The 19,593-nt window shown below is 43.5% G+C and overlaps 2 protein-coding genes across 2 annotated transcripts in view; both read left to right on the top strand.

The window, feature by feature from the left end:
- LOC120029983 (E3 ubiquitin ligase RNF157-like) overlaps positions 1-2,619 on the top strand; it is a 31,407-nt gene extending 28,788 nt beyond the window's left edge. The window contains exon 18 of the mRNA XM_038975297.1: positions 525-2,619. Coding sequence (XP_038831225.1) covers positions 525-685 — 161 coding nt within the window. The 3' untranslated portion in view covers positions 686-2,619. The remainder of the gene's footprint in view (positions 1-524) is intronic.
- Positions 2,620-7,248: 4,629 nt separating this feature from the next.
- On the top strand, positions 7,249-18,966 carry LOC120029496 (leucine-rich repeat-containing protein 59-like). Its single transcript, XM_038974741.1, has 8 exons — positions 7,249-7,450; positions 7,776-7,894; positions 7,994-8,053; positions 8,478-8,636; positions 9,933-10,037; positions 10,714-10,786; positions 17,494-17,688; positions 17,782-18,966. Exons 2-8 carry the CDS (start codon positions 7,796-7,798, stop codon positions 18,132-18,134), a joined length of 1,044 nt encoding a protein of 347 aa, XP_038830669.1. The 5' UTR covers positions 7,249-7,450; positions 7,776-7,795; the 3' UTR covers positions 18,135-18,966.
- Positions 18,967-19,593: the final 627 nt, after the last annotated feature.

Genomic DNA, 19,593 nt, shown 5'->3' with positions numbered 1-19,593 from the left:
AACACATCTGGTAAAAGTGTTTTGTGCACATTTCTGAAGTTGGGATCGGTCCCTTATTGAATGTGCATGTGGCCCAGTAGGCCTGACTTTAACTCCCCATTGCAATGACCAGGTAGGTAGCCTAGAGGTTAAGCGTGTTGGGCCAGTAACTGAAAGGTCGCTGGTTCGAATCCCCGAGCCAGCAAGGTGGAAAAATCTGCAGTTCTGCCCTTCAGCAAGGCAGTTAACCCCCAGCAACAACTGGTCGCCGATGATGTCGATTAAGGGAGCCCCCCACATCTCTCTGATTCAGAGGGGTTGGGTTTAATGCAGAGGACACATTTTGGTTGAATGCATGCACAACTGACTAGGTATCCCCTTTTACCCCTTTCCCTCCAGTTAGACTGGTCCGCCACAGACTTTAGACACTACCATTATCACCCACTAGATGGCGATAGAATAGAACAGTCCTCAACATGTTGTTTTTCTTTTACATCCTTTGTTCTCTCGCTCTCTCGCTCTCTCTCTCTCGCTCTCTCTCTCAGGTCTGATGTATCTGGGAGGCTATAGGCCAGTGTTGGAGCCTCTCCCCCACCACACCTCAACCAGTAATATCAACCTGGAGGAGCAGGGGGCGGAGACTAGGGATGGCCAGAGTCCCAAACAAACACCTCACACACCACGCCGCGGACCACTCATAGTGTAACATGCACACACCCGTCCAATTCCGACCTCAGCGTCATAACAGCACAGACTGATATTTTAGCCATTTTACACAACCTCATGATTACGCAGTAGACCTCGGCCTTCCTTCCTGCATCTCCTCACCTAATCAACCAACGCCCATGTCCTGAGGCAGTATCCTCACTCAACCGTCCTGCACCTCTCCTCACTCAACCGTCCTGCACCTCTCCTCACTCAACCGTCCTGCACCTCTCCTCACTCAAACGTCCTGCACCTCTCCTCACTCAACCGTCCTGCACCTCTCCTCACTCAACCGTCCTGCACCTCTCCTTGCTCCGGACAATAGATGAGAAGCATCTATCTCTGTTGCTAAATCTAACAGGGAAATGTTGAAGAGGATTTAACCTATCCACAGTCCAAAAAGGAGACTGCTAGAGTTAGACCATTCTCCCCCTCAATGTGTCATAATGGGTTTCTTGTGTTTCGTGTCATTGGTAGACCTTTGGGACTCCTCCCCTTGCCTCTACCAACCAACCAATCAGGGGTTAGTGTGATCTGCAATCTAATTAATATTCATGTATTTCTGTTTGACCTTCTAACGAGTGGTCGAACACTATAAAAACAACAGTTAGCTTCACTAGACTACCAAACTGGATTGTACTGGACTGGACTCGCCAACTCCGGTCCATGAACCAGTAGACTCTGGCTCTGGTTTTGCATGCAGCTCTTTTATGTCTCCAATCAGCCCTACTTACTGTACTCAACTGTGATCTATCCTGAATGGGACTTGCCTCGTTAGCTAAGAAACTGGACTTGCTGTGCATGGTGGTGAATGGAGGATTTGATCCAAAATGGCGGTGGTGGATAGATACTGAACTGTAAAGAAAACAGAGTGGAGTCCCTGAGAATGTACGATGCCGATGGAGGATGTGTAACACTCAGAGGAGAATGTAACGTAATGATTTGTTTTGGGGTTATTAACTGTAGAAGAATGACCTCTGAACTTTGAACTACCACCTGTGTCCCTTGCACACCTTTCCTAACACACACACAGTCATACACACCAGATTATCTCAGTCTGACTGGTGTAAAGAGCTTTACCACAAAGACACTAAAGCAATACAGAACCTGTACCTGTAAACAAGTAACACACATCACCCAACAAAAACACCTGTGCTGTTCGATAGACAAACCTGAACCTTCTCATTTTGTGAAAACCTTTAGTTTGTTTAATTTTCTATTATATTGTTTTTAGTGTATGCTCTACTGTTAATGTCGTCACATGTTCTGTGTTTTATTTGTTTAAACAAAAATGTGTTGCTCATTCCGTGGATGATATGTGAAATTAATAATTGTATTTGAGAAGAGAAAAAAAACGACAAAAAAAGGGATGATGACACCAACATGGAATGCACTTCTTGCTGTTACCTAGGCAACACACTTTGCGGCGCATGAGGCGATTGTAGAGTAAAGCATGGTAGTCTAGGTCAGTCTCCACCCCTGTAGAGTACCCACAGTGGTATGCTCCACAGATCCACACACCCCTAAAGAGTACCCATAGTGGTACACCCCTCTGACCTTTCTGTATTGTCATATTGTCTCCAAATGACAACCTATTCCCTATATAGTGCACTACTTTGACCAGATACCAATTCCCTGTATTGTGCACTACATTTGACCAGAGCCTTATTCCCTTTTAAGTGAAGGTAGTGAGCCATATGGGGGAATAGGGTGCCATTTGAGATTCATAGATAGTCTATAAGATACACTACAGATGCTCTCTTCCTTATCCTCAACTACAGGCTGGCTACAGCTCTGTTAGCTAGTGTTCACACATCGTCAGCTCATACACCCCTACATGTATCCCTCTCACCTACAGTATACTGGACCATGGGTCACTTTTGTAGAATGCTGATTGAAAATGTCAACTGCAAGAAAAAAAATAAAGTTTTTCGAACTAAAGTCCTTTACCTTTTCTTATTTACATCCAGTGAATGAGACAACTTATTTCGTCGTGGTTCCGGTGCTTTTTTCGATTTAAAAGCTGCTTTCAAACACCGACCTCTACTGGACATCGTACTTTCAAATATAGTTCGAATTTTGTACAAAAAGTTCCAACTGACCGGTAGCTTAGCAGGTAGGCTTCTCAGAACATTTCGTATTATTCTGTACGTAAATCCGAAGACACTCCATTTAGTATTATCTGTTACAAATTTGCAAAACGTACAATATGTTACGAATTTCCAAAATGTATGATATGTTACGAATTCTAGCTAGGTTGCTAACGTTAGCTGGGTTAGGGTTCAATTTGGGAATTAGGTTATAAGGTTAAGGGAAGGGTTACGGTTAGGGAAAGGGTTAGCTAACATGCTAAGTAGTTGTAAAGTAGCTAAAAAGTACTAATTAGCAAAAATGCTAAAGTTGTCCATGTTGAGATTTGAACCCGCAACCTTTGGGTTGCAAGACGTTCACGTTATATGCCCACCATCCACCCTGACCAAACATCTTATATAACCCGACCAAACAAAACATAATATATTATTTTGAGTGCCGGATTTACTTTGACTATGTTACGTCTAGTCTATGACATCAGGCAGGGAACTATGGAACATTCAGGGAGGATGGGTATGAGGTTGAATCCCGTTGAAGGCACATTGTTTTAGAATAAAAACATTAAAACGACTGTACTATTGTTCAAATCATTTGTTTTATTTAGTATAGTATAAGATTCTGTCTTAAGCATCCTAAATAATGCCATAGATTTCGTTTTGGAAAAATAGTAAAGTTGTAGGTGAAAAACGGAAGCGTGATGTAAGATTTAAACCTGGTATTCCAACTGATTATAGGCTACTAAAGCCAACGATTTACCGCTGCACCACAAAGTTTTAGTGAAAACAGTGGAGGGAAAAAAAACGTCTATCTGATATTCACACGCTGCTATAACACTACAAAGAAGTGGAGGCTTTCTCCTTGAGCATATTATCCATAACTTGTAGGTATGAAGAATTAGGATCTGAACAGATAGTTCAGCGCTTCTGCTCTTTTCTATTACATCAACACTTGTCATTGCTCCTATCCAGAACCTGTTACAGTAGCGAGTGAATACATTTTAGTGTTGATCACCCAAAGGAATCGAACAAAACAACCCTGGCGTCACAAGCACCATGCTCTACCAGCTGAGCCACACAGAACCTGTAGGGGACACATTATATGGTCTATACTTGGCATGTAGGTTTCTCACTTATGGGTGGCACAAATTGTGATATGATCCCGCTTTAAATGACGTGCAGATTATAAAGGCATCATAATGCCTTCATAAATGTGTAAGAAATAATCTATAACCGTATGTCATGCTTTATAAAGGGTTCATAAGTGTTGCCTAACTGTGTTACATAATCACCAATGTCAAATGTGACATAACCCACTATGTAAAATATGACATAAACCTGTGCTTTATAAAGGGTGTCATAAGCACCGCTTAATAAAGGCCTTATAAATCATATTAAATTGAGGCTGCACAAAGCATTTATAACCCTGTCGTGCATCTTGGTAGAACATTGTAATGCCAGGATATTGGGTTCAATTCCCAGGATCACCCATAAGTATAAAATGTATTCATGCATGACTGACTGTAAGTTGCTTTGGATAAAAGTGTGTGCTAAATTTTATATATTAAATTTCACAAAAACATTTCTAGGATGGCACAACTCTTTCCCTCTTAGGTGCATAGTCAATTGTGGACCTGACCTCAATTTCCCCCAAAATGCTGTGCTGCAGGATAACACAGACTCTAAAGTGCAGTCATGCACAGGAACACATTCAGAGGGACTTTTAAAATCAGTTTACTTTTTTTTTGGGGGGGGGGGGGGGGGGGGGGTTCTTTTTAGGGTTTTTTTCTTCCAGGTTTTGGTTTTCCCCCAAAAACTCTGATTTCCCCATTTTTTCACAATGACTTTTTTTTATAAAAACAACACAATTAGATTTTATGTGTTTACAAGAATGCTTAAACCACATCAGGGGATGACTTTTTAGGTCTGGGAAAAATCTAAGAAACTTAGATTTTGAGTGTAGTTCCCCTTTAATTCAGTGAGCGTTCCCTGCACTGTTGTGATGTAATTTGGCAGCCAATGGAATGGGTGGAGTAAAAGGCCAGCAACATTCCGTATTATTCAGTGCGCCATGAAATGACACCATATATACAATCTACAGACCCTACTGAGTATTTCCTACAATATTTTTACTGCGGCAGCCAGAATAGTTCTTGCTCTAAGCCAATACAGCAATTTGCATTGGGGGCATTTATTTGACCTTGGAACATGTTTTAAAACCCAAATGTAATGCAAATGTCACTTAAATATGAGCAAATATGAATCATTGTTAATGCTTAAACAAGTATTCTTCATATACAGTGCATTCAGAAAGTATTCAGACCCCTTAACTTTTTGTTACAGCCTTATTCTTTTTCCTCATCAATCTACACACAATGCCCCCTATTGACAAAGTGAAAACAGGTTTTTAGACATGTTTGCAAATGTATTACAAATAAAAAACAGAAATACCTTATTTACGTAAGTATTCAGACCCTTTGCTATGAGACTCGAAAGTGAGCTCAGGTGCATCCTGTTTCCACAACTTGATTGGAGTCCACCTCTGGTAAATTCAATTAATTGGACATGATTTGGAAAGGCACACACTTGTGTTGACAGTGCATGTCAGAGGCTGACACAATGAACATACTTGATTGAGTTAATTTGCATGTAAAAAAACAACACATACACACATGTACATACTGTACATTTGAAAAACTTCACAGGGATAACAGAAAAAATGCAGACTTATTTCTATTGTGGTCCCTAATGAGCATGGTACAAAAAAACAACACATAAATGCAGACATGACATAGAGGGAAGAGAAGTTCAGTTATTAGGGGTTGATTGAGAACGCAATATTTATTTTTAGAAAGTTGCGATTTTCTCTTCCATCTTTTGAAGTGTCACTTAGCTTTCAAACTTAGTAGAGACTGACATAATGAACATACTTTCTGAGTTGCGAGTCAATCTGAATGACGGTTTATGAGAAGATCTTTTAAGTTTCACCCGTCATTACATTTGTGGTTTAATAAGTTCAACGATGTTTGTGTTCTTTCATCAATTCCATCATGTGCAGTGTCAATGGGTGTTTTGAAAGGCACTTGTGTGTTTGCTCATGTACATAAAATATATACCATGTATCTATAGAATATTTTATCAATAAGTGTGTAGGTTTGCGTAACAGTACTCTTCTTGCGTTGTGTACAATCATTCATCGACACAAACTCCAACTTGTATCACCAGTCATGGAGCTTTATTCTGATAGGAACAGCACAAAATTGCACGTCATGCAATGCACGGCTCACCATCCAACTCTGCACTCACGCACGCTGGTTTGGTGCTTGTTCACTGGGCATGTAGTTACCAAAATAATACAATTACAATATAATATCTTTAACAATGTACCTGATAGGAACAGCACAAAATTGCACGTCATGCAATGCACGGCTCACCATCCAACTCTGCACTCACGCACGCTGGTTTGGTGCTTGTTCACTGGGCATGTAGTTACCAAAATAATACAATTACAATATAATATCTTTAACAATGTACCTGATAGGAACAGCACAAAATTGCACGTCATGCAATCCAACTCTGCACTCACGCACTGTACAAAATATACGAACCCCCCCACCACACAGTAAGTTGCTAGCTAGTATTAGCTGGAATTCTCTACAACAAAATGCACAACAAATATTCACCAAAAAACGCTGAATCTTATGTGTGATGTTCGAATAACATTTACAAATACATTGATATAAATTGTACATTTAAATCATCACCTGGGAGTATAAAAATCACTTTTGACGTACAGCGCTTTACATCCAACAACTTACCGCTGGTTTGGTGCTTGTTCACTGGGACGACTCTAACTGAAACATCCTCCCTCGTAAGCAAGCTACGCAAACCAGCCAATAAGATGGCATGTTGAGTAGGTGAAGGCAAAACAAAACTAAAACCAAAAACCTATTGGCTTAACAATTAAGTGGCAAGGGGAATCACCAATATAACCCTGTTATATTTGCATATTCAAATGCCAATAAATGTTTAAATGTAACCTTTAATTAACTAGGCAAGTCAGTTAAGAACAAATTCTTATTTACTATGACGGTCTAGGAACAGTGGGTTAACTGCCTTGTTCAGGGGCATAACGACAGATTTTTACTTTGTCAGCTCGGATATTCGATCTAGAAATCTTTCAGGTTACTGGCCCAACGATCTAACCACTTGGCTACCTGCCGCCCCAAGAGTATTTATGTTACCCAACATTGTTTCTTCTTAACTGGTTATAATAAACGGTGCATGCTTTTCGTGTCTTATAATGTGTTAATGAAACATTTTTTTTATATTGTAGACTATGCTGAACAGCAATAAAGAAAGAACTGAAAGACCTTCCAGTGTGCGTGTGTGTGTGTGAGAGAGTATCTTGCCAGTTGCTCCTCCAAGCTGTAGGTGGCGATATGCTCTGAAATATCGCGTCATTGGCACGACTGTATCTTTCTATCAATGACGTGGACTTTCATTGTAAGAATTTACTGCAGCCTCGCTACTTATACACAATATATTTGTCTGCGATTTAATCTCATTCTACGACTATTTTGACAATTGTCTATAAAGTAGCCATTCTTGTAGTATTTATTAGTAGGAATAGAAGGTCTGAGACGTTTGAAAACGGTGGTGATTTCTCAGTGAAACAGGTAAGTACTTTCACTAACGTTACTGTACCAAGAAAATGTTACTTTGCTGCGCTGTCACTACGTTAGCTGCCAACGTAGAAACTGTAGCACGCTAGAAGAGAAACAAAGTGTAACTTTAGCTAGTCAGCTTAATTACTAAGTAATTGCAATGACATTAAAATAAGGTTGGAACAACGTATCTTACGGTAGCTAGCTCCTGTATGCTTCCTCAATTTGTTTGCCTAGATAGGCTACAGATAGCAAACCATGGTAGTCAACATGTCAGTTAGCTATTCTATTATGTTTGAAAGTTTCTGTTTTCACAATCATTTGTATTCTCCCCCAGCCCCCCACCCAAAACTCAGGATGAGTAAAAACAAGGTGTTGAATCTGAAGGACAAAATCGATGGCAACGAGATGGATCTGAGCCTCTGTAACCTCACTGAAGTTCCTGTTAAAGAACTGGTAGGCCAACAACGACACACTCACACCACATTACTTTTTATAACGCCATGTATTATAGGCAGTAGTCTTGTTGTCATACTGTTATGCGTGTGCTTTCAGGCTGCCTTCCCGAAAGTTACAGTCCTGGATCTGTCCTGCAACAACATCACCTCCCTGCCTGTGAGTAACCTTGAATGACCTCAGCCCCAAAGCCAAACACTGGTCACCACAATCTTCAGTTCGGTCAGTTGTGTTAGTGCTTGACTGGAACTAAATCCTGCTCACAGTGTTGCTCTCCTCTGAAGACAAGTGGCTAATGTCTTTAAAGTAGATATTCTTTAAAGACTAATGTATGGTAGCCAACCCAGCCAGATGGTCAAGGAGTTGTACTACAGTGTATTAACAAGAGGTATATGGGTAGAGGAGGAGAGGGGTGTAAGAGTTAGCAGCACTAGTGTACCTTGAGTTTCCTCTGAGCGTTGAACTTGCGCAGACATTCCACTGTCTCCTGTCTGTGGATCATAGAAGCCACGGCGGAATGTTGCTGTAGGAAGGGAGAGAGATGAGTATTACAGACTGTACATAACTGTGTGTGTGTGTCCAGCTGGAGTTCTGCAGCCTGAGCCACCTGGTCAAGGTGGACCTCAGTAAGAACCAGCTGACTGTTCTACCTGATGATCTGGGTCGCCTTGGCAACCTGCAACACCTGGATCTGTACAACAACAAGCTGACCATTCTGCCGGTCAGCTTCTCACAGCTCAAGGTAGGTAATACACACACACTAGAACTTGGAATTGCCAGGGACCTCATGATACTAAACGGTATCTAACCACTGAAGTCATTAACCAGACAATGATCACTATTTAATTAGAAAACAAAAGGAGTTAGCATGTTTCACCATTGGCACCCATGTAACTTTTTTTTTTACTAGGTAAGTTGGCTGAGAACACATTCTCAATGACCTGGAAATAGTCATGAGCCAATTGGAAGCATTAGGTGGCCACACCCCTACGATGTGCTATTAGATCTTTAGTGACCACAGAGTCAGGACACTCATTTAACATCCCATCTGAAAGACAGCACCCTACACAGGGCAATGTCCCCAATCACTGCCCTGGAGCATTGTGATATTTTTAGACCAGAGGAAAGAGTGCCTCCTACTGGCCCTCCAACACCACTTCTAGCAGCATCTGGTCTCCCATCCAGGGACTGACCAGGACCAACCCTGCTTAGCTTCAGAGGCAAGCCAGCAGTGGTATGCTGCTGGCCAAGATCTGCCTGGGTATAGTAGTTAGTTCCCCTCCCAAGCTCTTCTGGAGCAATAGTTCTAGCAGGCAAACTACAGCACAATATAAGGCTCATGTTCACTGATGCCATTCTGCTGGAAATAAATTTGACCTGGAACTAGAGTGAATTTATTCAGAGCAAATAAGTGGTCTTAATGCGTGGGTGTATGGAAATACTGCTGACTTGGCAAAATGAGTTAGTGATGATACTTCTCATGTAATAGAGGAAAAATAGACATTTCCCAAACATCAGCGTACAGACAGCCCAAATGTACTCACCCCCTGGGTCCCAAAAGTCCCAGTATTATCCTGGCATTTTTACTACTATTATTAATTAATATGGGAATCTGCTTAATTCTATAATATATAGCAATATTTACTGTTAATTTATTTTTGGTGGACACAGATATTAATCTGAAAAATGTGTAAAGCTCTGTGAATGAGCTGGGAATAAACTTTGAATCCAACCATCAACAATATGAAAGGCTAACTGTACTCAGCCAATCCATAACCTTTTACGACAATCTGAAAATTCTATTGTTAGACAGTTAATTACAAACAGTTTTAAAAACATTAAGTCATATGTGCCTTTCATCACCAAGACTACACAGTAAACTCTACAATTAGCCAGTTATCTTTGAGCTGGGTAAAATTGGTGAACTCAACATGACCACAGTGGCATATGGATGGAGGTTGAAGACAGAAAACACTTTACACAGTCTCAACAGTCTTCTTTTTTCCCCCTTTGTCTGCGTGTGTGTTTGTGTGTGCAGAACCTGAAGTGGCTGGATCTGAAGGACAACCCTCTGGAAATCAACCTGGCCAAGGCTGCAGGAGACTGTCTGGACGAGAAACAGTGTAAACAATGTGCTGCCAGGGTAAGACTGGGAGGGAGAGAGAGATGGGAAGGTAGGCAGAGGGAAGTTGAGGAGATTCAGTGTAAACAATGTGCTGCCAGGGTTAGACTGGGAGGGAGCGAGAGATGGGAAGGTAGGCAGAGGGAAGTTGAGGAGATTCAGTGTAAACAATGTGCTGCCAGGGTTAGACTGGGAGGGAGAGAGAGATGGGAAGGTAGGCAGAGGGAAGTTGAGGAGATTCAGTGTAAACAATGTGCTGCCAGGGTTAGACTGGGAGGGAGAGAGAGATGGGAAGGTAGGCAGAGGGAAGTTGAGGAGATTCAGCAACTCTTGGAGGACAATGGAAGTTGATAATAAAGTTCCTTCTTTCTTCAAAAGAAGCAAAGAGATGACATTTTTATTTAACAAGGAAAGTCAGTTAAGAACAAATTCTTATTTACAATGACGGCCTAAACCCTAACCCAGATGATGCTGAGCCAATTGTGCACTGCCCTATGGGGCTCCTAATCATGGCCAATTATGATACAGCCTGGAATCAAACCAGGGTCTGTAGTGATGCCTTTAGCACTGAGATGCAGTGCCTTAGACCACTGCGCCACTCAGGAGGACAGTGAGAGGAAGGAGACGTTGAGATGGACTAGAGGTTTGTTGGGTTCTAGCATGGTGCAGTGTCATTTCAACTACAATGTGATTGTAGGTTCTCCAGCACATGAGGATCCTTCAGGAAGAGGTAGACAAAGAGAGGGAGCGGCGCCTCCTAAAGAACAAAGGTAGGTACTACGATACCGTTGAACAGTGGTCAGTCATCTGGCTCCGCCCGGGTCTGCGTCCAACATGGCGCCCTTTTCCCTCTGTAGTGCAGTACTTTTGACCAAAGCATAGGGCTCTAATCAAAAGTAGTGCACTATATGGGGAAAAGGGTGCCACTTGAGACATAACCTAGGATTGCTAGAAGCTATCAAATAAAATGCTATTGGTCGCATACACATTTAGCAGATGTTATTGCAGGTGTAGCGAAATGCTTGTGTTCTTAGCTCCAACAGTGCATTAATATCTAACAATACACACACATCTAAAACTAAAAGAATGGAATTAAGAAATATTAGGATGAGCAATGTCGTAGTCCGGAGTAAAAATATGTGTGTGTGTGGTAGGCTGTATAGACATGATGGACAGTATGTGGATATAATATGTAGTGTATCTGAAGGATACGTGGATAGAATAGTATATGTACAGTAATAGTTGAATAGGATGGCATAGACTAGAATACAGTATATACATTTTGAACAGTATGTTGACTTTATTTAAGTGACCAGTGATTCCATGTCTATGTACATAGGGCAGCAGCCTCTAAGGTGCAGGGTTGAGTAACCGGGTGGTAGCTGGCTAGTGACAGTGACTTAAGTTCAGGGCAGAGTACTGGATGGAGGCCGGCTAGCGATGGCTATTTAACAGTCTGATGGCCTTGAGATAGAAGCTGTTTTTCAGTTTTGGTCCCAGCTTTGATGCACCTGTACTGACCTCCCCTTCTGGATGGTAGCGGGGTGAACAGGCAGTGGCTCGGGTGGCTGAGGTCCTTGATGATCTTTTGGGCCTTCCTGTGACCTTTGGTGCTGTGTAGCGTTGCACATTTTGGGGAATATTCAGAGATGGAAACTTTCTGTGGGAATTAACGGGAATATATGGGAATTAACGGAAATATATGAAAATTAATATTATTTAAATGTAGATGTTTTTTTGCATTGGATATATTTACCATATCATATGGAGACAGAAACATAAACCTTTTACCTTATCATAAGTAGACATAATTGCAAATTATTAAATCCTTTCAATAGAAATAAAAAAAACTATTTAGTTACGAGTTGAACTTTAACTAAATGAGTTGACTTCACATGGGATGATTTCACTGAACAAAAGAAAGGAAATATTGAATGATCCCAAAGATCCATCACGTCCCAAAAAATGTTTTCAACATACATCTGTAAAATGATAGTGTAGAAACTAAAGCTTTGGTTGTCTTCCTCTCAGGCTTCCATTTCTTCTCCCCGGACCTCATCAATGTCCATATCTTGAACATCAGACTCTGAGGCCTCATCTTCTCTGTCACTTTCCAACTTTGTTGAGGATGGCTCGTTGTCAGGCTCAAAAGCGAAAAATTTGCCCAGATGGCCACCAATTTTCAACCCTTGTATTGTTCAGCCTGTTGCGTGCTTTGGTGTGTGTGTTCCCAAACAAGGACCAGTTGCGCACTGAGGCGGCCGATTGTTGGTGGGATTTGGAGGATGATGGAGGCAACAGGGGAAAGAGCCTCTGATCCACAAAGTCCCTTCCACCAGGTGGCTGATGAGATATGTTGGCACGACTGCCATATTGCATCTCCATCCCAAAGCCCTTGCTTGGAAGTGTACTTCGTTAGACTGCCAAGAACATTGCCCTTATCCAGGCCAAGGTGGTGAGACACGGTAGTGATGACACCATAGGCCTTGTTGATCTCTGCACCAAACAGGATGCTCTTGCCAGCGTACTTGGGGTCCAACATGTACGCTGCGGCGTGTATGGGCTTCAGGCAGAAGTCGTCACGCTTTTTGATATATTTCAGAACTGCAGTTTCCTCTGCTTGGAGCAACAGTGAAGTGGGCAGGGCAGTACGGATCTCTTTTACATCTGCAAGCAGAGTCTGAACATCAGACAGGGTGGCATTGTCTCCCTCAATCCGTGCAATGGCTACTGCTATAGGTTTCAGGCTGATTACCACTCTCTCCAAAAATACATCATCCAGGAGGATCCTCTTGATGGGGCTGTCCATATTGGCAAACTGTGATATGGCCATTTCTTGGAGAGACTCCTTCCCCTCCAGGAGACTGTCAAACATGATGACAACACCACCCCAACTGGTGTTGTTGGGCAGCTTTGTTGTTGGGCAGCTTCAATGTGGTGCTCTTATTCTTCTCACTTTGCTTATTGAGGTAGATTGCTGCTATAACTTGATGACCCTTCACATACCTAACCATTTCCTTGGCTCTCTTGTAGAGGTTATCCATTGTTTTCAGTGCCATGACATCCTTGAGGAGCAGATTCAATGCATGAGCAGCACAGTCAATGGGTGTGATGTGAGGGTAGGACTCCTCCACTTTAGACCAAGCAGCCTTCATGTTCGCAGCATTGTCTGTCACCAGTGCAAATACCTTCTGTGGTCCAAGGTAATTAATGACTGCCTTCAGCTCATCTGCAGTGTAGAGACCGGTGTGTCTGTTGTCCCTTGTGTCTGTGCTCTTGTAGAATACTGGTTGAGGGGTGGAGATGATATAGTTAATTATTCCTTGCCCACAAACATTCGACCACCCATCAGAGATGATTGCAATACAGTCTGCTTTCTCTATGATTTGCTTGACCTTCACTTGAACTCTGTTGAACTCTGCATCCAGCAAATGAGTAGATAAAGCATGTCTGGTTGGAGGGGTGTATGCTGGGCGAAGAACATTCAGAAATCTCTTCCAATACACATTGCCTGTGAGCATCAGAGGTGAACCAGTTGCACACACCGCTCGAGCAAGACATTCATCCGCATTTCTTTGACTACGTTCCTCCATTTAGTTAAAAAAACTTCTGATTCCAGGAGGACCATGAGCTGTTGCTATCAATAAGGTGTCTGATTCATAATTTTCACCTTGAATAGAAGTAGAAGGACTTTTGTCAGAGGTTGCTTGTTGTGAGCGCTGAGGGACCTTTATGCACTTGGCCAGATGATTCTGTATCTTTGTTGCATTCTTCACATAAGATTTGGCACAGTATTTGCAAATGTACACAGCTTTTCCTTCTACATTAGCTGCAGTGAAATGTCTCCACACATCAGATAGTGCCCGTGGCATTTTTCTGTTGTGCCTTCTTCACCACACTGTGCGGGTGGACCATTTCAAATAGTCAGTGATTGGTACGCAGAGGAACTTGAAGCTTTTCACCTTCTCCACTGCGGCCCCGTCGATGTGGATAGGGGAATGCTACCTTTGCTGTCTCCTGAAGTCCACGATCTGCTCTTTTGTTTTTGTGGATGTTGAGGGAGAGGTTATTTTCCTGGCACCACTCCGTCAGGGCCCTCACCTCCTCCCTGTGGGCTATCTTGTGGTTGTTGGTAATCAGGCCTACCACTGTTGTGTCGTCTGCAGACTTGATGATTGAGTTGGAGGCGTGCGTGGCTACGTAGTCATGGGTGAACAGGGAGTACAGGAGGGGGCTGAGCATGCACCCATGTGTGGCCCCTGTGTTGAGGATCAGGGTGGTGCAGGTGTTGTTTCCTACCTTCAGCACCTTGGGGCGGCCTGTCAGGAAGTCCAGGACCCAGTTCCACAGGACGGGGTCAGACCCAGGGCACCGAGCTTAATGATGAGCTTGGAGGGTACTATGGTGTTGAAGGCTGAGCTATAGTCAATGAACAGCATTCTTGCAGTGCGATGGCGATTGCATCATCCGTGGCTCTATCGGGGCGGTATACAAATTACAGTGGGTCTAGGGCAGGTATTCCCAAACTAGCCTTGTTTCACGCAATGCCATCGGCGGTACGCCAAATACAACTGTGATTCACATTCTTCACATTTTCAAACAGTACATTTATATTTTCCAATGGGGCTATACATTTGGGTGAGGTTTTTTTCTCGCCTGAGTAGCCTCGTTTCACTGCCAAAAATAAAATTAAAACATCTAGTGTTCAGCGAAATAACAACACAATGTCAAATACAGGTAGCCTAGTCAAATAATTAACATCCAATCACATTAACTGTTACTCTCTTGCGGGAAACCTTCACTCTTGTGCAGACATTTAGAAACGAAACATAACTATTTGAAAAATAAGCCACGGGAGTTTTTGGAGCGAGAATAAAGACGACTTTCGAGTAGTAAGACGTGTAAAAGCAACAGATACCATTAATAAGAAGGGACTAGAAGCCTATTATATGGTGAGTTACCGAGTGGCTAGAACAGGCAAGCCCCATACTATTGTAGAGGACTTAATTCTTCCTGCTCCTGCGGATATGGCCGGGACAATGCTGGGGGAAAAGGCCCCAAAAACTATACAGACAATGTCTTCATCAAACACTGTTTCACGACACATCAGTGACATGGCAGGAGATGTTTTGAAACAATTACTGCTTCGCATACAAGCCAGTGAATTATATGCATTACAGCTGGATGAGTCAACAGACATGGGGGGCCTGGCACAGCTCCTGGTATATGTCCTTTACATTTATGGGGGGTCAATTAGGAAAGACATTCTCTTCTGCAAATGACTGGAAACCAGGACAACATGAGAGGATATTTTTTAAGTACTGGACAGCTTTGTGACATCAAATGAACTTTGGTGGTCAGGATGTGTTGGTATCTGTACTGATGGCGCAAAAGCCATGACAGGGAGACATAGTGGAGTGGTAATGCGCGTGCAAGCAGTTGCTCCCGACGCCACCGAGAGGCTCTTGCTGCCAAGGGAATGCCTGACCGCTTGAAAGACGTTTTGGACACTACAGTGAAAATGGTTAACTTTGTTAAAGCAAGGCCACTGAACTCTCGTGTATTTTCTGCATTATGCAATGATATGGGCAGCGACCATGTAATGCTTTTACAACATACAGAAGTGCGCTGGTTATCAAGGGGCAAAGTATTGACACGCTTTTTTGAATTGAGAGACGTGCTTAAAGTTTACTTTAGTGACCATAATTTTCACTTGTCTGACCGCTTGCATGATGAGTTTCTCACACGACTGGCCTATCTGAGTGACATTTTTTATCACCTGAATGATCTGAATCTAGGATTACAGGGACTCTCCGCAACTATATTCAATGTGCGGGACAAAATTGAGGCTATGATTAAGAAGTTGGAGCTCTTCTCTGTCTGCATTAACAAGGACAACACACAGGGCTTTCCATCATCGTATGATTTTTTTTTGTGTGCAAATGAACTCAAGCTTACGGACAATGTCAAATGTGATATAGCGAAGCACCTGAGTGAGTTGGGTGCGCAATTACGCAGGTACTTTCCCGAAACGGACGACACAAACAACTGGATTCGTTATCCCTTTCATGCCCTGCCTCCAGTTCACTTACCGATATCTGAACAAGAGAGCCTCATCGAAATTGCAACAGGCAGTTCTGTGAAAATTGAATTTAATCAGAAGCCACTGCCAGATTTCTGGATAGGGCTGCACTCAGAGTGTCCTGCCTTGGCAAATCGTGCTGTGAAGACACTGATGCCCTTTGCAACCACGTACCTATGTGAGAGTAGATTCGTGGCCCTCACTAGCATGAAAACTAAATACAGGCACATACTGTGTGGAAAATGATTTAAGACTGAGACTCTCTCCAATACAACACAACATTGCAGAGTTATGTGCGTCCTTTCAAGCACACCCTTCTCATTAACCTGTGGTGAGTTATTCCATTTTTTTTATGAACAAATAAGGTTTTATATGTAAGATGGCTAACTAAAGAGCTAAATTATTGATTATTATATTATTATTTGTGCCCTTGTCCTATAAGAGCTCTTTGTCACTTCCCACAAGTCGGGTTGTGACCCAAAATCTCACTCATTCTTATATTTAATATATGTATCGTATAGTGTGTGTGTGGCAGGCTTACAATGCTGGCAAAAAACACCATTTGAGAGTGCGCTGACCCTGGTGCTAGAGGGGGTACGCAGCTGGAGGTTGAATGTTTGAAGATGTACGGGACTAAAAAGTTTGGGAACCACTGGTCTAGGGTGTCAAGTAAGGTGATATGATCCTTAACTAGCTTCTCAAAGCACTTCATGATGACAGAAGTGAGTGCTACCGGTCGATAGTCATTTCATTCAGTTACCTTTTGCGTTCTTGGGTACAGGAACAATAGTGGACATCTTGAATCAAGTGGGGAAGGCAGACTGGGATAGGGAGAGATTGAATATGTCCGTAGACACTCCAGCCAGCTGGTCTGTGCATGCTCTGAGGACGCGGCTAGGGATGCTGTCTGGGCCGGCAGTCTTGCGGGGGTTATCACGTGGTTAACATGTCTTACTCACGTCGGCCACGGAGGAGAGCCCACAGACCTCGGGAGTGTCCAGCGTTGGTGGCACTGTATTATCCTCAAAGCGGGCGAAGAAGGTGTTTAGCTTGTCCAAGGGCAAGACGTCGGTGTCCGCGAAGCTGCTGGTATTCCCTCTGTAACCCGTGATTGTCTGGAGTCCCTGCTGCATACGTCTCACTATGGGTTCACTCGTGATATTTCATACTGTTTTAACATTGTTAGCTCAGAGCAGCTGATAGTCAGTAATATCTAGCTTGCCATGATTATAGCTAGGAATTTGATTAAATTCAATAAACATTATTATTCCCCACTGGGCAATCATTGAACGAGACAACAAACATGTTAATGGAAGCCGCAGGAGAGTGTACAAAACATTAAGAACACAGAGTGAACATATCAAAACGTATGTTCATCTTTTTTCATGGCATTAGAACTGGAAAAGAAGAAAGAGACGAAACAGAGAGAGAGGGAGGCGAAAGAGAGGGAGGCTCGTAAACGAGAGAAGGCAGAGGGGAAGGAGAGGAAGAGGAAGGAGTACAATGCTCACATGGCTGCCTTAGCTGTTCAGGAACAGAAGAATAAGAGAAAGGAGGAGAAGAAAAAGCGGAATGGACAGATGGCAGCAGGTATGTAATGGGCGCGTTCCAGGTTGACTTTAATGCAGTCGTGCACGTGTTGACTATACAGCGAACATCACTTACTCACTTCTCTCTCTCCAGATAAGAAAGCAGCAGCTGAATCCACCCCCAAAGCCCAACGACGTTCTCTCATTGGCCTGCTTTTCAAGCTCCTCCTCCTGGTGCTGCTGGGATTGGTTGGAGTTGTCGGGGTATGTCATCTGACCGGGCTAAAGAAGGAGGCGGTGTGCGCGCCAATCAACATTGCTGTGGATGACGGCCTATCCTGGATCCGGGAACAGGAAGTAGATTTGAGGGTCAGAGAGCTGGTACAGGAAGTGGATATAAGAGCCAGAGAGCTGCTGCAGAAACTAACCTCTCTGGCGCCGCATTTCCTCGAACCGCTCGGCGTCGCACCCACGGCAACGGAACCTGTGGAAACGTTAGAAAACTGAGTAAGGAAGGAAGGTAGGACTGACGAGAAAAAAAGAAAGATAGACGACCAGCTTAAATTCCTATGGAATTGTCCTTTCGTCGCTCCTGGTTTCCTCTGTTTTGTATGCTCTCTTTTTAACCAGTGGCTGTCTGTGTCACAAGTTACTCACACCCCAGTCTCACACCCTAGTTCCCTAAAGTGTGGGACTCTATTGCAAAGTAGTGCACTATTAAAAAGGGAATAGGTTGTGATTGGAGAATTTCCCTGTGACTCATATGCACACTCCCAAGTCAACCCCCAGCCCCTACTACCCCCTAGGCACGGTAGATCTGAAAGGTCTGGATAAGTGTATTCAATATGGTGGAAACTCAAACTTGCCCATCAGAGGGCAAGGTCAAGATACAATATATATACACACCTGTGCATTCCTTTCATATCTACACAGGTGCACAGGGCGTAAAGGGTAGGGGTTGATTTGGGATTGGGCAATAGTAACAGACCCCGTCTGTGCTGCGTCAAAGTCTTAAGAGTCCAACTGGGCCTCCCGAGTGGCGCAGCGATCTAAGGCACTGCAGTGCTAGAAGCGTCACTACAGATCCGGGTTAGATCCCCGGCTGCGACCGGGAGACCCATGAGGCGGCGTACAATTGGCCCAGCGTCGTCCGAGTTAGGGGAGGGTTTGGCCGGATGGGATGTCCTTGTCCCATTGCGCTCTAGCGACTCCTCGGTCGTCAGTTGCACAGTGTTTTTCCCGACACATTGGTGCGGCTGGCTTCCGGGTTAAGCGGGCAGTGTGTCAAGAGGCAGTGCGGCTTGGCAGGGTCATGTTTCGGAGGACGCATGGCTCTCCACCTTAGCCTCTCCCGAGTCCGTATGCAAGTTGCAGCGATGGGACAAAACTGTAACTACCAATTGGATATCACGAAATTGGGAGGCAAAAGGGGTCAAATAATAATTTAAAAAAAATAGAGTCCAACTGCCAATCAGAGCCAGGTATTGGCCAGAATTTGAGCCAATCAGATCATATTATAAATGGTATCTGTGGTTGGTTGGGGCAGTCTGAGCATGTGCAGTGAGGCTGTAAATATTGAGTAATCCTGTGTCTTCCATCTGGGGCAAGTTGGCTGCACTCATTTCTGTAACGCTACATCTCTGCTCAAGGACTGTCAACATCAATAAATGCCTTTAAGCTGGTGGATTGTCTCTGTAGTTTTTGCAGAGCATTGTGGCATGCCTCAGTTTATTGAATCAATGGAAAACCTTCTTCTATAGCAGCCACAGGCCAGGGGATCCTTCTTCCAATCAAGACGCACCATTCCAGGTATCCGACTGTACCCAGAATGCCTTGCTCCGACACAGGAGGAAGTCCTTGGGTGGTGCCTTGCCGGAGAAGGAGGAAGTTGCCCCTAAACACTGATCTAAGGTCTGTTTTCCGTTGCCTACCTGAATGGTTAAGGTTAGGATTGGGATGGGGAAGC

The sequence above is a fragment of the Salvelinus namaycush genome, chromosome 35 (assembly GCF_016432855.1).
Source record: "Salvelinus namaycush isolate Seneca chromosome 35, SaNama_1.0, whole genome shotgun sequence".
NCBI classification, from domain to species: domain Eukaryota; kingdom Metazoa; phylum Chordata; class Actinopteri; order Salmoniformes; family Salmonidae; genus Salvelinus; species Salvelinus namaycush.
Note: the sequence above shows the minus strand (reverse complement) of the source record. Positions and strands in the feature narration are given on the sequence as shown.

Bases quoted from the DNA above. Each gene is read 5' to 3' on its own strand.
- LOC120029496 (XM_038974741.1), top strand. From the start codon at position 7,796: ATGAGTAAAAACAAGGTGTTGAATCTGAAGGACAAAATCGATGGCAAC. The intron at 7,895-7,993 runs GTAGGCCAACAA...GTGTGCTTTCAG, and splicing joins AAGTTCCTGTTAAAGAACTG to GCTGCCTTCCCGAAAGTTAC. The intron at 8,054-8,477 runs GTGAGTAACCTT...GTGTGTGTCCAG, and splicing joins ACAACATCACCTCCCTGCCT to CTGGAGTTCTGCAGCCTGAG.